The sequence below is a fragment of the Hordeum vulgare genome, chromosome 6H (assembly GCF_904849725.1).
Source record: "Hordeum vulgare subsp. vulgare chromosome 6H, MorexV3_pseudomolecules_assembly, whole genome shotgun sequence".
In the NCBI taxonomy this organism is placed as follows: domain Eukaryota; kingdom Viridiplantae; phylum Streptophyta; class Magnoliopsida; order Poales; family Poaceae; genus Hordeum; species Hordeum vulgare.
In genome coordinates this window covers 153,064,211-153,084,873 of record NC_058523.1, presented here as the reverse complement: position 1 = coordinate 153,084,873, position 20,663 = coordinate 153,064,211, and the positions used below count along the sequence as shown (strand labels likewise).

At 41.2% G+C, this 20,663-nt stretch overlaps 3 protein-coding genes across 3 annotated transcripts; 1 reads left to right on the top strand and 2 right to left on the bottom strand.

Moving 5' to 3' along the window:
* Window positions 1–5,731: 5,731 nt before the first annotated feature.
* Window positions 5,732–12,604, bottom strand: LOC123401217 (citrate synthase 4, mitochondrial-like). The gene is made up of 20 exons (XM_045094955.1): window positions 12,443–12,604; window positions 11,972–12,046; window positions 11,821–11,883; window positions 11,677–11,718; window positions 10,944–11,009; window positions 10,796–10,861; window positions 10,219–10,332; window positions 9,943–10,006; window positions 9,323–9,405; window positions 9,094–9,143; window positions 8,921–8,998; window positions 8,641–8,769; window positions 8,507–8,549; window positions 7,398–7,484; window positions 7,044–7,145; window positions 6,672–6,779; window positions 6,539–6,589; window positions 6,374–6,447; window positions 6,208–6,259; window positions 5,732–6,128 (listed from the first exon to the last, which is right to left on the bottom strand). Exons 2-20 carry the CDS (start codon window positions 12,020–12,022, stop codon window positions 6,033–6,035), a joined length of 1,419 nt encoding a protein of 472 aa, XP_044950890.1. The 5' UTR covers window positions 12,023–12,046; window positions 12,443–12,604; the 3' UTR covers window positions 5,732–6,032.
* A 703-nt stretch (window positions 12,605–13,307) lies between these two features.
* LOC123403566 lies at window positions 13,308–16,132 on the top strand. Its single transcript, XM_045097492.1, has 8 exons — window positions 13,308–13,420; window positions 13,763–13,869; window positions 14,238–14,319; window positions 14,459–14,541; window positions 15,022–15,060; window positions 15,451–15,521; window positions 15,640–15,754; window positions 15,829–16,132. Exons 1-8 carry the CDS (start codon window positions 13,366–13,368, stop codon window positions 15,898–15,900), a joined length of 624 nt encoding a protein of 207 aa, XP_044953427.1. The 5' UTR covers window positions 13,308–13,365; the 3' UTR covers window positions 15,901–16,132.
* Window positions 16,133–18,188: 2,056 nt separating this feature from the next.
* Window positions 18,189–19,284, bottom strand: LOC123403888 (farnesyl pyrophosphate synthase-like). Its single transcript, XM_045097802.1, has 4 exons — window positions 19,144–19,284; window positions 18,956–19,042; window positions 18,517–18,633; window positions 18,189–18,426 (listed from the first exon to the last, which is right to left on the bottom strand). Exons 1-4 carry the CDS (start codon window positions 19,282–19,284, stop codon window positions 18,334–18,336), a joined length of 438 nt encoding a protein of 145 aa, XP_044953737.1. The 3' UTR covers window positions 18,189–18,333.
* Window positions 19,285–20,663: the final 1,379 nt, after the last annotated feature.

Genomic DNA, 20,663 nt, shown 5'->3' with positions numbered 1-20,663 from the left:
CTACGAGTCTTTTCCTACTGGTCCTTGCTACGTTACTTTGCCGCTACTGTTGTCACTGATGTTACTGTTACCATTGCTACCATTGCTATCACGCTACTTTGCTACTGAAACTTTGTTGCAGATACGAAGTCTTTCAGGTGTGATTGAATTGACAACTCAACTGCTAATACTCAAGAATATTCTTTTGCTTCCCCTTGTGTCGAATCAACAAATTTGGGTTGAATACTCTACCCTCGAAAACAGTTGCGATCCCCTATACTTGTGGGTTATCAGTGTTCCTGTGAGCTAGGACGCTTCCCAGTCAGAATGCGTGTAGGTTAAGGCTGATGGCATGGGCTCATGCTTTCTACCAATATTTCTGCTATTGGTCAAGTTGGTGTGTTGGCCTTCAAGGCCTTATATATGTAAGACTTGACCGCAATGGTCATTATTTGTATCAAACAATATGTATGGATGTAAGACTTGTTATTCAGTTTCTCGGTGTTTAGTGAGCATTGATCTCTGGGATCACTAAGCACGTTCATTCGATGATCACGACTTGTAAGTCGGGGTCCCCACATAGGGAAGGGTTGGAAGCGTAAAATTCAATTTCTCTTGCCTTTGGCCTTTTATGGTTAAGTTAGAATGCTGGTTAGGTGCAACACGTGGCATTAATTTCACAGTTTCCCCATGTGATGTGTGTTAAATGTTGGAGGTATGCCCTAGAGGCAATACTACCATCCATTATTTATCACCAAGTTCATGTTTATGTTTGTATTACGTGATATAACTACAATGGTCCTTGAATCTGTATATCCATAAAGTATCAAAGGGAAAACCATACGCATGTGTGGAATAATAAACAGTAAAATGTATTTCTAATCGTGCATCTAATACTAGCTCAAGTGTTGCATGATGGTCATGTTTTCCTGATCATGGGCATGACTAGGAGGACAATTTTGAGTACACAATGTTAGTAGAACACATGTGTTGAATCGACCCAATTTGATGTTATGCTATGAGATACATTTGTCAAAAGTTAATGGTTTTATAACACTATGAGTTAGTGTCTGCTGGAACACGCGGTATGCTAGGCTAGCGCCAAATAAAATTTCGACCGCACACCCAAGAATATTCTGTTGGAAACATCATGGGATAGAGTTTACCACCACACACACAGTCACCAGAGCGTAAGTAGAGTTGGTGATGTGTGTAGTCGATCAGCCGAGTCATCTCCTCCTCCTGTAACAGACATCGCACGAGCAGTGATCTCCAATGAACAGCTCCTCGCGGATCCCTCGAACAGTTCGTTGAAGCACCGCAGATGCGATGCCTCCAAGGAATCCACAAGTACATGTTGGAAATATGCCCTAGAGGGAATAATAAATTGGTTATTATCATATTTCCTTGTTCATGATAATCTTTATTATCCATGTTATAATTGTATTGATTGGAAACTCAAATACATGTTTGGATGCATAGTCAACACAGAGTGCCTAGTAAGCTTCTACTGGACTAGGCCATTGATCAAAGATGGTTAAGGTTTCCTAACCATAGACATGAGTTCTCATTTGATAACGAGATCACATCATTAGGAGAATGATGTGATGGACAAGACCCAAACCATAAGCATAACATATGATCGTATGACTAAGTTTATTGCTATTGCTTTTTGCATGTCAAGTATGTGTTCCTGAGACCATGAGATCATGCAACTCCCTGACACCGGAGGAATGCCTTGTGTGTATCAAATGTCACAACATAATTGGGTGATCATAAAGATGTTCTACCAGTATCTCCAAGGGTGTGTGTTGCGTTGGCATGGATTGAGACTGGGATTTGTTACTCCATATGATGGAGAGGTATCTCTGGGCCCTCTCAGTAATACAACATCACAAGAAGCTTGCAAGCAATGTTTCTAAGGAGTTACTCACGGGATCTTGTATTATGGAACGAGTAAATAGACTTGCCGGTAACGAGACTGAACTAGGTATGGAGACATCGACGATCGAATCTCAGGCAAGTAACATACCGATGGACAAACGGAATGACATAAGGGATTAACTGAATCCTTGACATTGTAGTTCGACGGATATAGATCTTGGTAGAATATGTAGGAACCAATTTGGGCATCCAGGTCCTGCTATTAGTTATTAACCATAGAGGTGTCTCGGTCATGTCTGCATAGTTCTCGAACCCACAGGGTCTGCACACTTAACGTTCGATGACAATCTGGTATAGTTGAGTTATTGTGTTGGTGACCGAAGGTTGTTCGGAGTCCCGGATGAGATTATGGACGTGACAAGGAGCTTCGGAATAGTCTAGAAGTAAATATTGATATATGGGAAGTTGGTATTTGAGTTCCGAAAGAGTTCTGGAAGGTTACCAGTTTTGTGACGGAGGTTCCGGAAGAGTTTTGGGGGTCCATCGGGAGGCTCCACCTGCCCTGGAGGGCCCCATGGGCTGTGAGAGGTGGTGTACCAGCCCTTCTCGGGTTGGCCTCCCCTCCCACCTAAGGCTCTTGCAGCCAAGGAGGAGGGCTGGCCCAAAGGTGTCATCCGCCCCCACCTTCCTTGGGGGCCAAGCCACCTATTGGTGGCAGCCGCCCCACCCTAGGGAAACCCTAGGGCACCGGACCCCTCCTCCCCTCCCCCTATATATACTAGAGGAGAGGGAGGGTAACCACACCTGAAAGACACGACGCAGCCCTCCTCTCTCTCTGTAGTATTTCTCCACTGTTATCATTACGATAGCGCTTGGCGAAACCTTGCCGAGATCGTTCCACCACCACCGCCACCACACCATTGTGATGTCGGAGAACTCAGCTACTACTTCACCTTCCCTCATTGGATCAAGGTGGTGAAGGCATCATTGAGTTGTACATGTGTTGAACGTGGTGGTGTCATCCGTTCGACACTTGATCGGGATGTTTGTGATTGCATCGTGGGACGGTTCATGATTGGATCACGGGACGGGTTGTGATTGAATCGTGAAGACGTTCGACTACATCAACCACGTTTCTCAATGCTTCCGCTTAGCGATCTACAAGGGTATGTAGATGCACTCCTCCTCTCATAGTTGTTGATCTCCATAGGTTCTTGGTGAGCGTAGGAATTTTTTTGTTTCCCATGCGATGTTCCCCAATAGTACGGGGTCAGTGTCAGGCGGTGGATTGCTAGGTCCGATCGCACGGCATGGGGGCATGGGGAGTGACGGTGGCTGTCAAGGGAAGAAAAAGGATCAACCCTGAAAGGTGCACCCACTCCACGTTATATAGACCTCCGAGGTGGTCTCAACACCTCAATCCCACTACGAGTCTATTCCCATTTTCCATTTAGATCCAATCTGAATGGGTTGCAATCCCTTAAGTGTGCGTCCCTATAGGTTCACATACACATGGACACGACCTAAGTCGATACTCAGTACAGGCTCCTAGCAAAATGTGCAAACTCCCATGTGTGCACAAAGTCATTAGACAAATATCGACAATGTATCATATGGAACATTCCTTTTGTCTCATGGTATATGTTGTCGAGCTCAAGGCGAGTACTTGTCACCCTTGTGGTAGCTCGACATCTCTTCTTGAAACCGTGATGCAGATTCCTGAACCAGGTTAACACTTAACCCATGTCACTTGGCCATGCTTTGTGAATTTGATCACTCAAGAGGGCCTAGAGAATATCTCTCCTTACGGATGGGGAAATCCCATCTTGGTCAACCATCTCTCACGGCATGTCTCAGGAATCAACCGAAAGAGACCTTTATAACTACCCAGTTACGGAGTAGCTTTGTTAGACCCTAAGTCAGTCGATCCTCATCCCGAGAACATGCTAGGACCTCAGGTCTAGGACATGTAATATACATTGTACTTGAGACTACCAAATGACAATATCTCGTTGTGCCCCAGAGTTGGTCTATCCGACTTGGTGATCTCAATCCCCGAGTCCCATACTATCAGTTTAGCATCTCTATGCACATGACTGGTGAAACATAGTCATCAAATGAGTCATATACTAGTAAAGGATATGTGTCCGCTTAACCTTAACAACCACGGACTATTAGATCAATCATCATACAATATATAGTCTAACAATTAAGTCACATACTTATTGATACATATCACTGATGATGTTCAATGATGATACATAATACTCATGAATACACAGGAAATGTAATCATCACATGATTTCTTTTAGGGTATATCTCCAACAGTCTCCCACTTGCACTAGAATCAATCATCCAGGCATCGTATGCCCATGGACCTCATGTGCGCCTCATGCTTCGAGTATGGGAGAGGCTTTAATGGATCAACAACATTTGCATCTGTGTGTACCTTGCATATGTTTACATCGCCTCTCTCGACGATGTCATGAATAAGGTTACGACGTGTGAGTATGTGTTGGGTTTTATGATGGTTCCGTGGTTCCTTGATTTGTGCGATAGCACCACTATTATCACAATAGAGGTCCAACGAATTGGACAAGTCCCGAACCACTCCAAGATTAGAAATAAAATTATTCACCCAAACACCTTCTTTTGTAGCTTCAGAAGCCACAATGTACTCGGTCTCCATTGTAGAATCAACTACCATATCTTGCTTGGAACTCCTTCACCTCACTCCTTCGTTCAGAATGAACACAAATAAATTATTTTGTGGATTTCTGCATCAACACTAGTTCACATATGCTTTCTAGTTATATGGCAATGCTTCAGAGGATATTATTGGTTGTCTCGTCTTTGCAAGTCCTCGTCTACCCGCCCACGCCTCCATTCTCCTTATTGCTTCCTCTTCATGAAGCAACAACGACAACAAGGTGACACGCCCCAAAGGGAAGACGGAAAAAATCAACAATCATTGACACTTGGGTTGCACAACCCTTTCTTCATTGGTCAACAAGATCTCCCGGGTGAGTATGCCGCAAAGTGGGAAGCAATGAGTGGCCCGAGAAACGTAGTTGTTCTTGTGTCTTGAGGATTTGTAATTGTGATGGCCACCATGATGGCGTAAAGAGAGCTCGAGCGGTGGCAGAAGCATGGGATCTTCCAGGGCAAGGAAGTGCAAGAGTAAGGGCAGATCATGCAAGCTTTTGTGTTTTTCAGAATTTTTGATGAATTTTCTAGCATTATTAACAACACATACAGACATATACATTGCACTCCATGTCGTGTCTAAAAAGCGGGTTCACAATGAGTATCGGCTCTAGGAAATAAAGTACCAGCCCCATCCCATCATACCATGTGGAGAATAGATTAGTTCATAGATATCTCTAAGTTCTCGTTCGTCCCCACTTCCTAGCCTTTTCTCAATTGTATCTTGCATGTCCCAACTGCATTTTGAGCCTAGCTTTGTAAATTAGAGTCCTACAAACAGTTATTTCGAGTCGCCATAACATTGATGTGGGTATGAAGTACCCTCAAGATTCTGGAAAGGGTCTCAAATTTTGTATCAGTATAAAGATAACCTGGGAATTTGGAAAACGTTTCACATTCCAACTGAAAATAAGAGACAAAAATACGATCAGAACAGTTCCATCATCCCCCTTTATTCTGCATTAACAATCGGCATATTTTCTCAGTGTTGCTACGAGCACTTGTCAAAATCCAATTGGAAAGAAAACAGTGTTCAATAAGTTTTTACCAAATTTGTAGTAAATTGAGAAGCACGCCTAGCATACATTTTGGGATAATTTATGTTGATCTACACACAGCACACAAACGTAATTGCATATGATAACTCACAAATACAAACACCTCAGTAGAAATGTCAGGTTATTATTCCATAACCGGTGCAGTTTGAAACTCGAGCAACATTAAGTACAAAAACGTTGCCTAGCAACACATCAAGGCCAAGCATCGTGTCCTAATTTTTCATGCCAAGTTTGACAGATTGACTGACTTGGGTACAAAATTCTACCGTCTAGGAGCCCCTCTTGCTCCAGTTATTGGACAGGAAAAAAAAGATGGCAAAATGAGGCTAAACGTGCCTAATTTATGTCGTCGGATTATTAACATCAAAAGCAACTCGATTGGTAAGACGATGAACTGGTGTAGCTTCAAGCTGCAACCTTCTTGCAGTGGTTTTCGAGCCACTCCATGGTGACACTCTTCGGTCTTTCAAGCGGCAGACCAAGGGCACGGTCCCAGATGAGCTGTGTCACAAATAATTAATCAAGATTAGCATATGGGAATCCAAAGAAAGTATCTAGAAACTGAAGATAGGAGGCAAACCTGAGATCCAATTCCTATGCTCCTTGAGACGCCGAACAAGACAGTGTAGTATCTAAAGATCAGACAAGGCATACCCGTTACTGATGCTGAACTAGATTTACTATTATACTGTACGTTAAATATATGGCTAGTGAATTAATAATTTAAGCAAGATAAATTAATATACCGTGCTTCAGTTAATCCGAAGTGGTTAAGCAACACTCCACTGTGAGCATCGACATTAGGCCATGGGTTTTTTACCTGAAAATGCATATAGACAAAAGATTGTGTCCATGCCTAGAAAGCTGAAACTAAAGGAGAGTAAGTTGTGATTAATCCTGTAGCTCATTACCTTGCCCAACTCGGTGAGGATCGGAGGCACAACTTCATACAACTTGGAGACCTGAAAGGGAACAATAATATATCCCACTGAGACTGTTGGACAAACAAGAAACCGTGCAGTTAGGTCAAAGATTTTAACTAACCAGTTGGAAAAGTGGGTCCTCCGGTAAATACTTCAATGCAAACTCCCTTTGGCACGAGTATCGTGGATCTGTATTGCGTAGAACTCCATGACCATAGCCAGGAACGACCTAGAGTGTAACCAGAAATAGGTAATTTAGACCTTTATTTTTAAGTTCAAATAAAGAACGTAAAATAGACAAAGAAAGATCAACAGAGAAAAATCACTTTCATAACCACCCCAAGAGAAAGGATCCAATAGGAGGCAACTATCTTAGATCTATTGGTCAGCAATCAACTAGAATAATTCAGCAGTGCAAACTTCCCATAAACACCTGCTCATAAACATGAGTGTTTTCCATTGAATAGATATAACTAGTTTTTAGATAAGCTACCTTTCCACTCTTCAGTGTCTTCCATACATATTCCTTAAGTTGGTCGGTTGTAATGTTACTTCCGGTCTCCTCCATTACAGATTTGATCCATAGCAACACTTCCTGCAGTATATGGTGACAATTGTCAGTTCATGCACATCCAAACAGCAAATACAGCATTTTAAAATAACAGGAACATACGTTTTCTTCTTCTTAACATCATGTGCAAAAGCAAGTGGGTAAATAGCACGGCTAAAAGGAAATTTGCAATTTGTTCATTTATTACAGACAATTTGTTCCATGAGATCCATTTGGCAAGCACAAGTTGAGCATGATTTGGCAGAGAACATCCACTACACATAAAATCGAGTGTACCTGATTAGCCAGGCCGTGCAGTGGCCCAGCCAAACCGTTCAGTGCCGCTGCAAAAGAAAGGTAGGGGTCTGACAGAGCACTTCCAACCTGTGATCGAATAAATACCATTAGTGCTGGATAAACAACAGCTCAGCGAGCGTATAGGATATAAATAGAAACAAATAAACAACCAAAGCACACTAAGCCAGTAGGAACATAAACAGCAACACAGAGAATTGAAAGGCCCTGTATGGAACAGTAAAAACAGTCTCTCTAAATTAGCAGATTACAGAGTTGCTCCACTTCAAGTAGGTTACAACTTGATCCACTACAAATTCGGAGGCCACCTTATACTCCCTCCATTCCTAAATATAAGCCATTTTAGAGATTCCAATATGGACTACATACGGAGAAAAATGAGTGGATCTACACTCTAAAATACGTCTATATACATCCGTATGTATTCCCTATTTAGAAATGGAGGGAGTACTATTTACCGCCTGAACTATACTAAAACAACAATTTCTTCTGTTGATGTCAGGGAAAGTCAAATCCAGGGAGGTTAATTCCACCCTTCTCTTTAGAGGATCTCCTTTAAGCTAACTATTATGACAATGTATTACGTTTACAATACCTCTCCAAGACACACAGATCATAGATTTTCAATGCCTCAATACACATATTTTCCATGACGAACAACACATAATCCAGAAGAAACAAAAAACATATAGTTTTAACCATTACTATGCATTTCGAAGGACTAAGGGCGCCATCAGCACATCCGTCAATACCACAACTTAGTGAAGAACTGAATTGAAACCGTTGCTTCCAATTATATTCCTAGTTGCTAGTACAATACTACTATGTTTATCCTACACTTGGTGAAGCGACCCTCTCTGGTCACTAAGTGTTTTTCTAGGAACCATGATAACTACTTTTATCAGACATGCTAATGCCTCATGGATAAATCACAATGACATTTGACCAGCAGTGACATATGATACAACAGTGCATGCCAAACTTTAGTGCATATACAATACGCACAATGATGCTTTGGCAGTTCAAGACCAATGGTGGGAACACTAACAAGAAAAAAAAAATCAAGATCGATTAAAGGAAGAAAATATTACCAGATGCCCTGTATGAGCACTGACATTCCCACCTTCATGATCACTGCAAGAACACAAGCAATAGTACGAGGGAAAATCAACGTACATCATTCAGAGATAAATATAGAAACATAAACAAGGATCGACAAAATTACGTGTGAATTGTTATGTATAGGCGCATCAACTCCAGCATTTTTGGGTCATCAAAACCAAGCATGTGTGAAAAATTCGCTGCGTAGTCCAGTGTATTATCAGCTGCAATAGCTTTCCCATCCTTGAAAATCCTTCAGAGAACCAGAGCAATAGGATTATATCAATTGCAGTAAAAAGAAATAGCAGGCTTTCTGCGTCCTAATTAGGAAAACCCTTAATTGAGCAATAACATGCTCCAGTTAGTGTAGTACAAGAGCGTGCATCTGATAGAAGAAAATCTACCTCCGGTAAACATATGAAGCCACTTGTGGAAGCCGAGCAATCAAATTTAAGCAATCTTCGTATGTAGGCTCCCAGAATCTATGCAAAAAAACACACCATAAATGACATGCAATACTTTTTATACGACCATTGAGCAGACAAAAAAATTTCAAGGCATTAGAGCTCAGACATACTTTGTTTTGGGCATTCCCTTGTCATAAGCCTTTTGAAATTCACTATCAACCTGAAATAGTGTTAAAATAGAACAGACCAATTAACTCACTTGGGAGTTCTAAAAGAATTTTGCACACCTTCTGTAATTTTGATTCTAGTGGCACTTCCCAACTCAGTACACCCAATGTAATGCATTCTTCATTTCAGAAAGGTGATAATTAATAACAATATAAAATACAAAGGGCTTACTTGGAGTGCCATCACTCCTGTGGTAAACTGTGTCATTGGATGAGCAGTTACAGGGAGAGCATCTATAGCCTTATAGACATAACCTGCATGCAAGTCAAATAAGCCGCGTGAGAGAAAATCACAATTGAGAAATAGAGCAAATCTTTATAAGCAATGCAACATTATAGAACAGTGTGTCAGTGTCCCTGCCACAAAAATTGTGAAATTGAATATATTCAAGAAACTCAAACATTTGAAAATTGAGAAACAACAATCCAAGTTACATTTCCAAGGAAAATGGATCTGGAACAAAGGAATATATTGTATACTAACTTTCAACTGCTAAATTTCAGTGGAGTTAATAACAGCTTATACTTACAAACTACTACCAAACATCAGAAGAGTTAGCAACGGCTTATATTCAGATTCACAAAGAAAGTGGAAGTTCCCCTTCAACATACATAACTAAAGAGTTTCCGCTTTTCTCATTAAACCATACTACAAGAAATTCAGGACAACGTTTATGTGTGCTCACATAATAAAACTTGGCTATTTTAGCAACATGACTTCCTAATCTTTCTGGTCATCTATGACTACATATGAACTCTACAACAATACACTGAGCAGGGGGGATAGGGGACCTCGAACAGTCGAACGGCTAAGCAACTCCTTTGATAGAGCATCAACTTGCTCCTTGGTTGGCACCTGAAACAAGCAATGACCAATCAGCGCATGCTAAACACTTGAAAGTTTACAAAATAGAGGAAGAACATGGCAAACTCAACATAGAACCATGTATAACAGAAAAAAGTCAACCAAGACGTTATGTCTTCTACTGCATCAATGAACAAATTATACCTCCTATTTCCACAGACCACTAAACTAAAAAGGGGTACATGTTTCATAAGAAGTCAAACCTTTCCGGTCAAAAGAAGCCAAAGGAGACCCTCAGGTAAAGGTTCTCCATCTTTAACTGCAGCCGGCAGTACTTTCTGGCACTCTGGAATAGAGAGACCTCTAAATCGAATACCCTGAATAGGAAGTACACAAATTACAGGCATAAACAGAGATATACAGTGATGCATAACTTTAAGTATCTCAAACCAAACTAAGTACCAATACTATCAAAACTCTGCAATGAGGCAGGCATGCTAAAATATAAACCACAAGGGATTATACTCTTGTAGTCAAGCAAGTTGATGCAAAATGGATTAATCAAATTTAAACGTGAACATATCTTTTAAATCACTGTACTATGGTCAATTCTGGAAAGTGATTCATATTTCAACATAAGGTATACAATTAACACACTTATTACTACTGTAGAGGGACAGATTAAGCTCAGCTTCGGCACAAAAACTTGACTAGAGATCCCAAGATAATATAATAATCAATTTTCTAACACAAAGAGCATTCCTAGACATACATGCTAATATGTAATTTGCTCTTATTACAACACACATGGCACTACAAACGAGAGCAATAAAAGCATACCTCCTCCGGGTCAAGTAAAGATGTTTCCCAGAGCATTCCAGTCATCCCTCTCATCCCACCAAGGACCTGGAGAAAGTAGAAACATTGTTCAGAATTTGGTCGGGCATAGAAACAGAGTTTTTAAAGACAAATGTTACTAAATACATACCATGTCCACAGTTATGTTTCCAAGCTGGACCTTTCCATGCTCTGACTTAAGTTTCTTCAAGCGATCCTGTAACAAAATGCAGTCGACATGAAATAACTTTGAACCGACAGAATTATTCTTTCATAAAACAAGTGGTTAGAGCGGTGAAGACGAATCCAAGTAGCATCTCTCAAGTACATGCTCTGAATATTCTGGTTCTGTTTCTTTAAACTCAAGTGCAAAACTGAACTTTGTGAAACTAATAATATTAAGGGCATAATTGGCTAATCTTCTAATTTAATTTCATATCAGGCAGGTAACACAATCTAGTGCAACACAGGCATAATATATCTGAAACAAGGTAATTTGTTCCTTAAAGGCAGGCATAATATATCTGAAACAAGGTAATTTGTTCCTTAAAGGCGTTAAGGTATTAAATGCTACTCCTTCCCTCCCAAAATAAGTGCCTCAACCTAATAGTACAAAGTTGGAGACACTTATTTTGGGACGGAGGGAGTAGTTTGCAACAATTATTATTAGCTAGCATGTTACACCATGGCATTTGCGAAATAAAAGGTGTTCTACACTATTTGGAAGCAGAAATTAAGCATGATGTCACACAGAATCACATGAACTGACAAGGTTAACACTGGTTAAGCAAATAACAGGGGTTGATAAAAAAAGAGAAGATAAGGAATCAGATGCCACGAATACTTTCCAACTTTACAAGAGAATGCATCAGTGAGCCACAAACCTGTTGCTCCGGAATCATTTCCTGCAGCTGGGACCTAAGATCCTGCATTTTCAGGAACACAGTCAGCATCATATTTCAGAACAAACAAAAATCGCCCTCTCAAAAATCAAGCCATCAAACAGAACAGGAAGATTCTTGTCTTACGAGATCGGAAGCGCTCTGCATCTGCAGCCATCTCACACCACCAAGCGTGGTGGCATCCTGTCCCTGGCAACACGGCGGGAAAAAAATCTCAGCATTAACCAGGGCGCATCCCCACCCAATGCAACCCGGGGGTTCTGACGGATTCACTCACCATACGGGATCGCAGTCTCGAGACCGCGGCCAGGCCCCGGAAGAACGCCATGGCCGGAGCACGCTGCTAGCACAGCTGCACAGAACACGAACAAGATGGTTTCATCAGACCCTAGGGCTCCACCGAATCAACCAAAAATCCAGCACATAATCTTCTTTTTTTTACAGCGACCACGAGCACGCCCAGAAAACGCATCGTAGCATTGGCTCGTAAATTCCTCCAGAACAGAAAACAACAACGGAAAATCGCGCGGAGACGGGGCGGATCCAAAATCCCATCCGAAAAAAATACAGGGCAAGCACGGAGCACCTCGCGGGATTCCTAATGGCCGTACGTAAATTCGAAAAAAAAATCGAGAGAGACGCGATTGCACGTCGCTGCGGATGGATCAGAGGCAACAGGCGCAGATCAAACGCGCGGAGGGACGCGGCGAATTCGACAGGGAAGTTTCGGGAGTTCGGGGATGCTTACGCGTGGGGAAGGGGAAGGTGGGCGGACCGAAGGGGTCGGGGGAGGAAGCTGCGAATGCTGGAAGAGGGGCGGGTGGGGGTGGGGGTGGAGATGGAGGTGGACGGCGACGGGAGCCAGCAATTTGGAGTCGCCTTCCCCTAATAAAGCGCCGGCTCTTTTTCCTCTTCTTCCGCTCCGAGCCCCCCGGGAATGTCTATTTTGCACTCCTCCGCACGTATCGGAACCCGGAAATGTCTACTCTATTTTGCACTGGCGAGTTAATCTTTCTTTTTTCTTTATTCTCGTCGTGGACAAATTCAATAACTCCCCTTCTTCTCACTGAACGAAATGTATTTGTGTGTGTCATCGTCGACCCCTCGTGAGCAGAAGCGGCCATGGCACTTCCGCGTGTGATGCATCATTCATGAGCGACGATGAATGGAAAGCCTGGTGTAGAAGGACGGTATTATTCAATGCACCTTTTGCCACCAAACAAAGGTTGGGCCGCCCTAGCCAGGCATTTGACCACGTGAATTTTCTTTTGGGGCTTGGTTATACTAGTATTTGTGTAGAGACGTGGAAGCTGCGGGGTGGAAATCAGAAAAATTTAGAGCCAACTAATTAAACGGGGAGAGTATTTGTTACAAGATTTTAAAATCGGTTAGCAGAGGCAGCTACCGGATGGGAACGGGAAAAAATTCTAGGCTTGCTCCCCAAGATGATCAGCAGGGAACGCGACGTGTCTACACACAACTGTCGTTTTGGGTAAAGCCCAACGGCAGTATCTGATACTTCTGTGGCCCATCTAAGAGCCCACCAAATTGGCCTGGGCCTCTCGGGCCGTGGGCACCATAGCGCGCTTGCATGCCCGACGATTAAGAGGAGCGCCCCCAGAGCATAGAGGAAAGGAGGAGCGAGCGGCGGAGAGGAGAGGAGCAGCAGCCATGGCGACCACTCTCTCGTTATCTTCTCCCCTCTTCCTCGCCGCTCCTCCCAGAGGTACCTACCTCCGATGACTCCTCTCCCACTGAATTTCTCGCCATCCGGCGTAGCACCTCGGCCCGCGTACTGATTCCGATCTCAAAGCGGTAGAAATGTTGAGTTAGGCTAGGCTGGATAGGGTTTGGTTTGGCGGCTTTGGCCCTGTGTTGCTTGGGCACATGCTACTCATCTGAACAAACTCACAGTAAACTAGTAGAATCGAGTAGAGATGTTTGTTAATTTTGTTGCAGAAGAATTATTAATTCATGTCTTTCATATGTGTTTCCTGAATGAATGAAGGCAGTCCAATGTGAGGCACATCTAGTGGCATGACTTTTTGTTTTTCTTTTACATCTTCAGCTAGAGGAGGAGTGGTTTCAGCTGGTCCATCATGGAGCACTGCAAATCTGCCGTGCATGAGGAGACGTAGCCGGAAGCAGCAACGAAGCACACCAATAGTATCTCTGGTTAGCTCACAAACATCTTTGTGAAGTACTACCTCTGTTCACAAATACTCCCTCCGTTCCAAAATTTAAGACCTTTTAGAGATTTTATTAGAAAGCTACATACGGAACAAAATGAGTGAATCTACGCTCTAGAATATGTCTATGTACATCCGTATGTAGTTTATAATGCAATCTCAAAAAGGTCTTATATTTAGGAACGGAGGGAGTATAATTTTGAACTGCCAAAACGTCTTATATTTCTCGTTTAAAAAAAACGTCTTATATTTAGGAGCAGAAGATGTAGTTTACATTTCTCCGTACTGTACTCTACTTTCAATCTTCTATTTGCATTGATCTGGTAACCGATGTTGTCCTCCCCTTCTTTGCAGTTTGGGAGAAAGACCGGGAAGAAGACCACCAGAGAAACGGTTGTCCCAGAGCCAGACTATCGGCTACCGATCGCTATACTTGGTGAGCTCTGGAGGTAGTAAGTATATAGAACATCTCTGTTCTCTGGAAATGTACTTCTATGTCAACTGAAAAAAGATATATGTTGTCTGTTAGCACGGTAATATGTCCATCCATTAACCACTATTTTGTCAAAATACAGGGATATCTGGTGTGTTTGCATATGCAGACAATCTTCTTGCCGCTGCACCTGTAGGCCTGCTGGGGCTGCTTCTCTTGTTTCAGGTCAGTCTACCCTGACTATGCTCTGCTTTTAGACCATCTGTTTGAGGTATAGCTGAAAAACATGTACGATTGTACTATATCCTACAGTGTGTATCTAACTAAATAGCCTAAAGTCATGGATCATCCATACTATCACAGTTCTCGAAAAACTAGTATACTATCACTGTCCGTGAAAAAACTACTATGCAATCATTCAGCTCAAATCTATAAGTAACCTCATTTCAGCTCAAATCGGGTTATTCACTGAGAACATATTGAGTTCCACCATCATCAGATTGACACTGTTTTTCCGTCCCTACTCAACATCGCGAACATATTTCTCTGAAAGGAACCACTGTCAGCATTTGCTTATCATGCTACTCTAAAAGTGAGGGGCAATGATACTGATAAATCAGAGAAACTAACTTATCCTGGTCATTTCTTAGGTATGATTTATTTCTATGTTCATGCTGAAACTTATGTATTCACCTTGTTTTGCAGACTACTAGAGTTAGGTTCGTCTTTGATGATGATGCCCTGGTTAGTGCACTCTACCTTCCAGCGTAAACTAAATGCGTAGGAGTATTTCAAACTACTTATGTAAATATCTTCCAAAACTGGCTGCTTAATTATATTTAAGCACTTTGTCTATGTAACAGGAATATGCACAAGGCATGCATAAAATTGTTGGTTGTAAGTTTGGAAAATGCTCACAACAAAGCTAAGTAAATCTGTTATGTATAAGCTGCCATTCTACGAGTCACTTGTTGGATATCGTATTGGGTCTTACTAGCTGAAGCATTAGTATTTCTTCTTGAATGGTGCTTCTTCTTTCCACAACATGAGGATTTCATTCTTTCATTACTCAGTTATTGCAGATGATACTATGCATGTTTCTCATCTCAAACTTCATAAGTTTGTATTATATAGGAAGTGAAAGTGGGCAATCAGCTGCAGGAGTCAGGTGAGAACGTATTTGTTGGTGGCAAGAACCGTTGGAAGTAAGCATACTTCATATGCTCTGCACCAAGGATTGTACTGTCTTGTCCAGTTAATCTATCTTATGATGGTAAAAGTTTTACGGTATTTTCTAACGATTGCACTGCACGCATTGCATAGGTACTCAACCTTTGTGAACTGGGAACTATGGTGGCCACAATTTCCTATCCTTGTTTACTTCAAAGAGACCCAAACAAAACCCGAAGGCCAGATTCATTTCTTCCCAGTGATTTTCGTAAGTCCACTGGTTAACCAGAAGCTCAGCAACTCCATTCTTACATACTGGGTTTAATTCATTTCGCAACACAGAATGGCCGACAACTCTATGATATTATGGTGGAGCGTGCTGGACCGTCGGAAACAAGTGGGCCTGGTCCTTGAGACAGACGGCGAGTTGTGCTAAGTTCCAGGAGCCAAAATCAATGGTGTCTTCATTAAGTGTGTTAACAGCCCTTGGAAATCTCCATGCATTATTTGAAGAAACTACTTCAACTAGTAGGATGCCCGTGCGTTGCTACGGACAAAAAAAATCAGATGAATCAAATAATTGTTCTTATTTGGAAGTGTATATCCAACATGATGTATATTCATTAATACTTCCTCCGTTCCTTTATATAAGGTGTATTTGTTTTTTTATAAAAATCCATAATATAAGGTGCATTTTTTTAATTTCTCATCGTTCTAAGGCTTCATAGGACAAGCGCACCAGAACAACAACCACCACCGATGAAGCGATGCGTAGATCGAAAGGATTCAACCTGAAGACACATAAACATAGACGAACAAAGAACAGATCCGAGTAGATCCACCAAAGGCAAACACCGAGACACCCCTCCAAATGCTCTCTAAAGAGACACGCCATCAGAACAAGGGTTAGGCGGGAAGCATCTTATTCTATCTTCAGTGAACCGCCGTCATCTCGTCTTTCTAAGCAGGACACATTCACAAACAAAATGAAAAGAAACATCTAAAGCGGAGCCCTCCCGCGAGAAAGTGCCAGGATCTACCGTCGTCCCATGGCCCTAGGGCCATCGGAGAATAGGCGAACCTCCGACGGTGCCGGCAGGAGACAAAGGAACCCTAGCTTTTCTAGAGGGTGTGGCGACTCTGCGTGTGTGTAGCATTGCATCTACTTTCCCTATAGGCGCAACCACCTCACGTCACTCGAATATATTTCCTCGCATCATATGTTATATTAGGTTTGTCCTAATTCCAACTTGTTAATTAAGTTCACACAAATCAACATCAATGATATCAGATCAATATCATCACGTGCATTAAGAAATAAGTTCTTACAGTATAGTTTTATTTGGCACCGACGAGGAGGGCCGTTCTGGCTTTAGGAAGCATATCATCATATGTTATATTAGGTTTGTCCTAATTCCAACTTGTTAATTAAGTTCACACAAATCAACATCAATGATATCAGATCAATATCATCACGTGCATTAAGAAATAAGTTCTTACAGTATAGTTTTATTTGGCATCGACGAGGAGGGCCGTTCTGGCTTTAGGAAGCATATGCTCCCGAATGAACAGTAAATTTAAAATAAATATTTTTTTTGAATGTCTATGTTAGTCTAACAAGCGTGCTTGACAGTTCTCATGCAAAAAAGGATAGCGGAGCTTTGTTGGTAAAAAAACAAAATTAAACATACCATTTGAAGGTAACATTACACGTTTGATTTTATTTTCCTCAAACGTCAACATGCTTAATCTTTTCTCCTAAAAATTTGCAGTACCATTTGGGTGTGACAATGAGGACATCCAGCTTTTTAAAAAATGGTTGACATTTGAATGAAACATATTTGATGGGCAGGAGCATCTGCTCTCAAGAGACGAGTTGAATTTCTGGATGATATTATTTTTCTAATAACTTACTCAAACTTAAACAAGTTTGGCTTGAGACAAAACCAATATGACTTATATTCTGCAAAGGATAGTACCAAATATAACTTTACAAGCTTGATACTCCTTGCTTTTTTATATACTTTGGAATTTCTTCCTCAAGGTAATCTCAACTATTGTTATTTGGCGACACCAAATATAACTTCAGTTTTCTCTTCGCTCTTTCTTTACTTGGTTTCCTAAAAGTATGCCCTTTTCTGTATCTTCTTGAAACTCCTTTCTTGCCAGCTCTTGTATGGAATGGGCCTGCATAAATAAATGATGGAGTGCAAGTGCATTCAACTATCGATCTATCATCTTTCTAGAAATACTACTCACATACCCGTCTCAAGTAAAATGTATCAGACATGGTACACCATTCCATTGTTACAAATTAAGAAGACATCATCCTGAAAAAAGAGTATTTACCAATTGTTCTATAACCGGTATAGTATACAGTAATTGGCACAAGCCTACAAATACGACCACATAATGTTAACATGCAAATTATATTAGAGAACACACCATATTTTCAGAACCATAGCTAGGAAGTGTAATCACTACTAAAAACTTTAGCTCAGAACCATAATGGAGCAAGCCAGACAACCGTGTAATCCTGAAGCTGACCATCTGCACAAATTACCAGCGAACATAATTAATTGTAGGAATATAAGTGTAAGCATGTTATACATTGGAAAGCACGTCTATGTTGGTACATTTGCTGGGCCGCATGAAAAGGTTTCATGCTCAATCGTAGTGACATGCAAGGTAACGAGAACACATATTAAAGTTTGCTTCTATTCTAGCATTGGACCGGCCCTTGTAGGTGGAATTCACTACCAGACAAATAAAGTGTACACTGATATTATAACAATGAGGTAAACCATGCAAGGAAACTAAGTGTGCAAAAGTTACTGCAACATGAACTTACACATTCAAGTTATATTTTGTGAGATCCTTTTCTCCCTTGTGAGTAGTGATAAGATCCAACAACTTCCCTGAAGCTGTCTTGAACTCAACCTTGACAAAGAAATTAGAGTATCAGACAATTGTAAGAAGTAGAAAGTATATTTGGTGTGAATGTATATGTATGTCAGAGGATATGGTTACCTCATTGAACAAATCAATGAGATCAACATAATACGGTTTTCCTCTGAAGTGGCGTTGAAGAATCCATGAAATATGGTTGCGAAGGATAATCCCATCGTTTACAGCAATAAGGCCAACCTATTGTACAACAAAAAAACAGGCGATTGGTTCTCTGGGTTACAACTGAAAACATGAAAGAACTTGCTTGTTCTCGAAAAAGCAAGTAACAGCAGCCTGTCAATACTTGACAAGTCAATACTATAAATCATTTCTCTTGTGAGATCAAGTACAAACATGAAGAATGAAATTAGGTTGTTTAATAGATGAATCATATTGATGCTGCTAAAACTAATTCTACTGGAGAACCCTTTCTGAAGTAAAACCTTGATACAACCAACAAAATAATAACCGCACAAAGTTGCCAGATGATATAGAAAAGGTTAATGCTTCTTAAACTGACCTGAGGCACCCTAAACCAGCAAGGCTGGCCCCGTCGTGTCTGGGAGTTGTCCATGATATCATCAAGCACAAGAAAATATGCTTGAAGCTACAACATGATCAAGATTCATCAAAGGTGCCATGTGAAGATTTATTTTTCAGCTATTATAACCAAAAAAATAATCTAAAGCAACGAGAAGAAAGTGTTACCCATTCAATACACCAACCAAGGGTGCAGGCAAGAAACGTCTCCTCCTTGCTCAAAACATCGACACCTTTCAATGTCTTGTAGCTGTCAATGACAGAGAGCCCACGGTTGCACTTTCCTCCTAGGACATTGTAATCCAGCATCTACTCCAAATGACAAATGAAAGAAACAAGCTTGGAAGGTTTTTAACTCAGAACATAATTGTTAAATCATCAAAGCGGATTTATTCATTTCGTTTAAGAAAATGCAACAAATTGAATAAAGACACCGGTAGTTAACTTTCTTTTTCATATATATTTCCCTCAGACCACAAGGCACAAACATTGGCAAACAAACATGCGAATAAAGTGGAGAATCACTGTAAAAATATCCATGCACTAACAACAGCCAACCGAACGATCCGCCATTTAAAAAGCACAATAGTAACCGACTTAATCATAAGTCTTCAACCTCTACGCAAAATGTTTGACACTCCTACTTTTCTACAGGTGACATACTTTTACCGTCTAAACAATGGAAAGTAACTTAGTACGAAAGAAAAGACACAAACCATTGCAGTTTTCAGTTTTCCAGTCTTCAGGATGAAGCCTTGAGGCCCTTGACAGTTTTTTTTATTGGACACAGAAGCACTTGACATTTAATTTGAGGCCAGTAAAGTATAAGAAGATGGCGAATATCCATTTCTGAGCCCAAGCTCATCTGCATCCGGTCAAGAAACAATTCACAGGAAATACAAAAAAAATAATGGTAGATAATTTAGTGCATGAGGTGCTCTCCAAAGTTTAGACCATTTGGACAAAAAAACTGAGAAATTGAACCTTTCACCAGGAGCCGACTCACACGCGATCGAGGAGTGACCTGCACAGCTTCATCGGTCGCATGGAGCTTTGGCATCTTGTTGGCAGAAGTCACAATCACGGTGAACTGTGCACCTCGCTGGAAGCGAAACGCAAAGCCAACCTTCAAAATTTCATGATCTAACTTGTAGCCGATGCCATAGAAGTAACGCAACACAGTGCTGCTGGCTTTGCTTTCGACGATTGCACACACAAGAATTGAGATTTGCTCTGCACCGGCACCTCTCATGGCGCCACCAACATGTCTTATGGTCCTATACTTACAAACATGTTGGAAATATGCCCTAGAGGCAATAATAAATTAGTTATTATTATATTTCTTTGTTCATGATAATCGTTTATTATCCATGCTATAATTGTATTGATTGGAAACACAGTGCATGTGTGGATACATAGACAAAACACTGTCCCTAGTAAGCCTCTAGTTGACTAGCTCGTTGATCAAAGATGGTCAAGGTTTCCTGACCATAGGCAAGTGTTGTCACTTGATAACGGGATCACATCATTAGGAGAATCATGTGATGGACTAGACCCAAACTAATAGACGTAGCATGTTGATCGTGTCATTTTGTTGCTACTGTTTTTTTGCGTGTCAAGTATTTGTTCCTATGACCATGAGATCATATAACTCACTGACACCGGAGGAATGCTTTGTGTGTATCAAA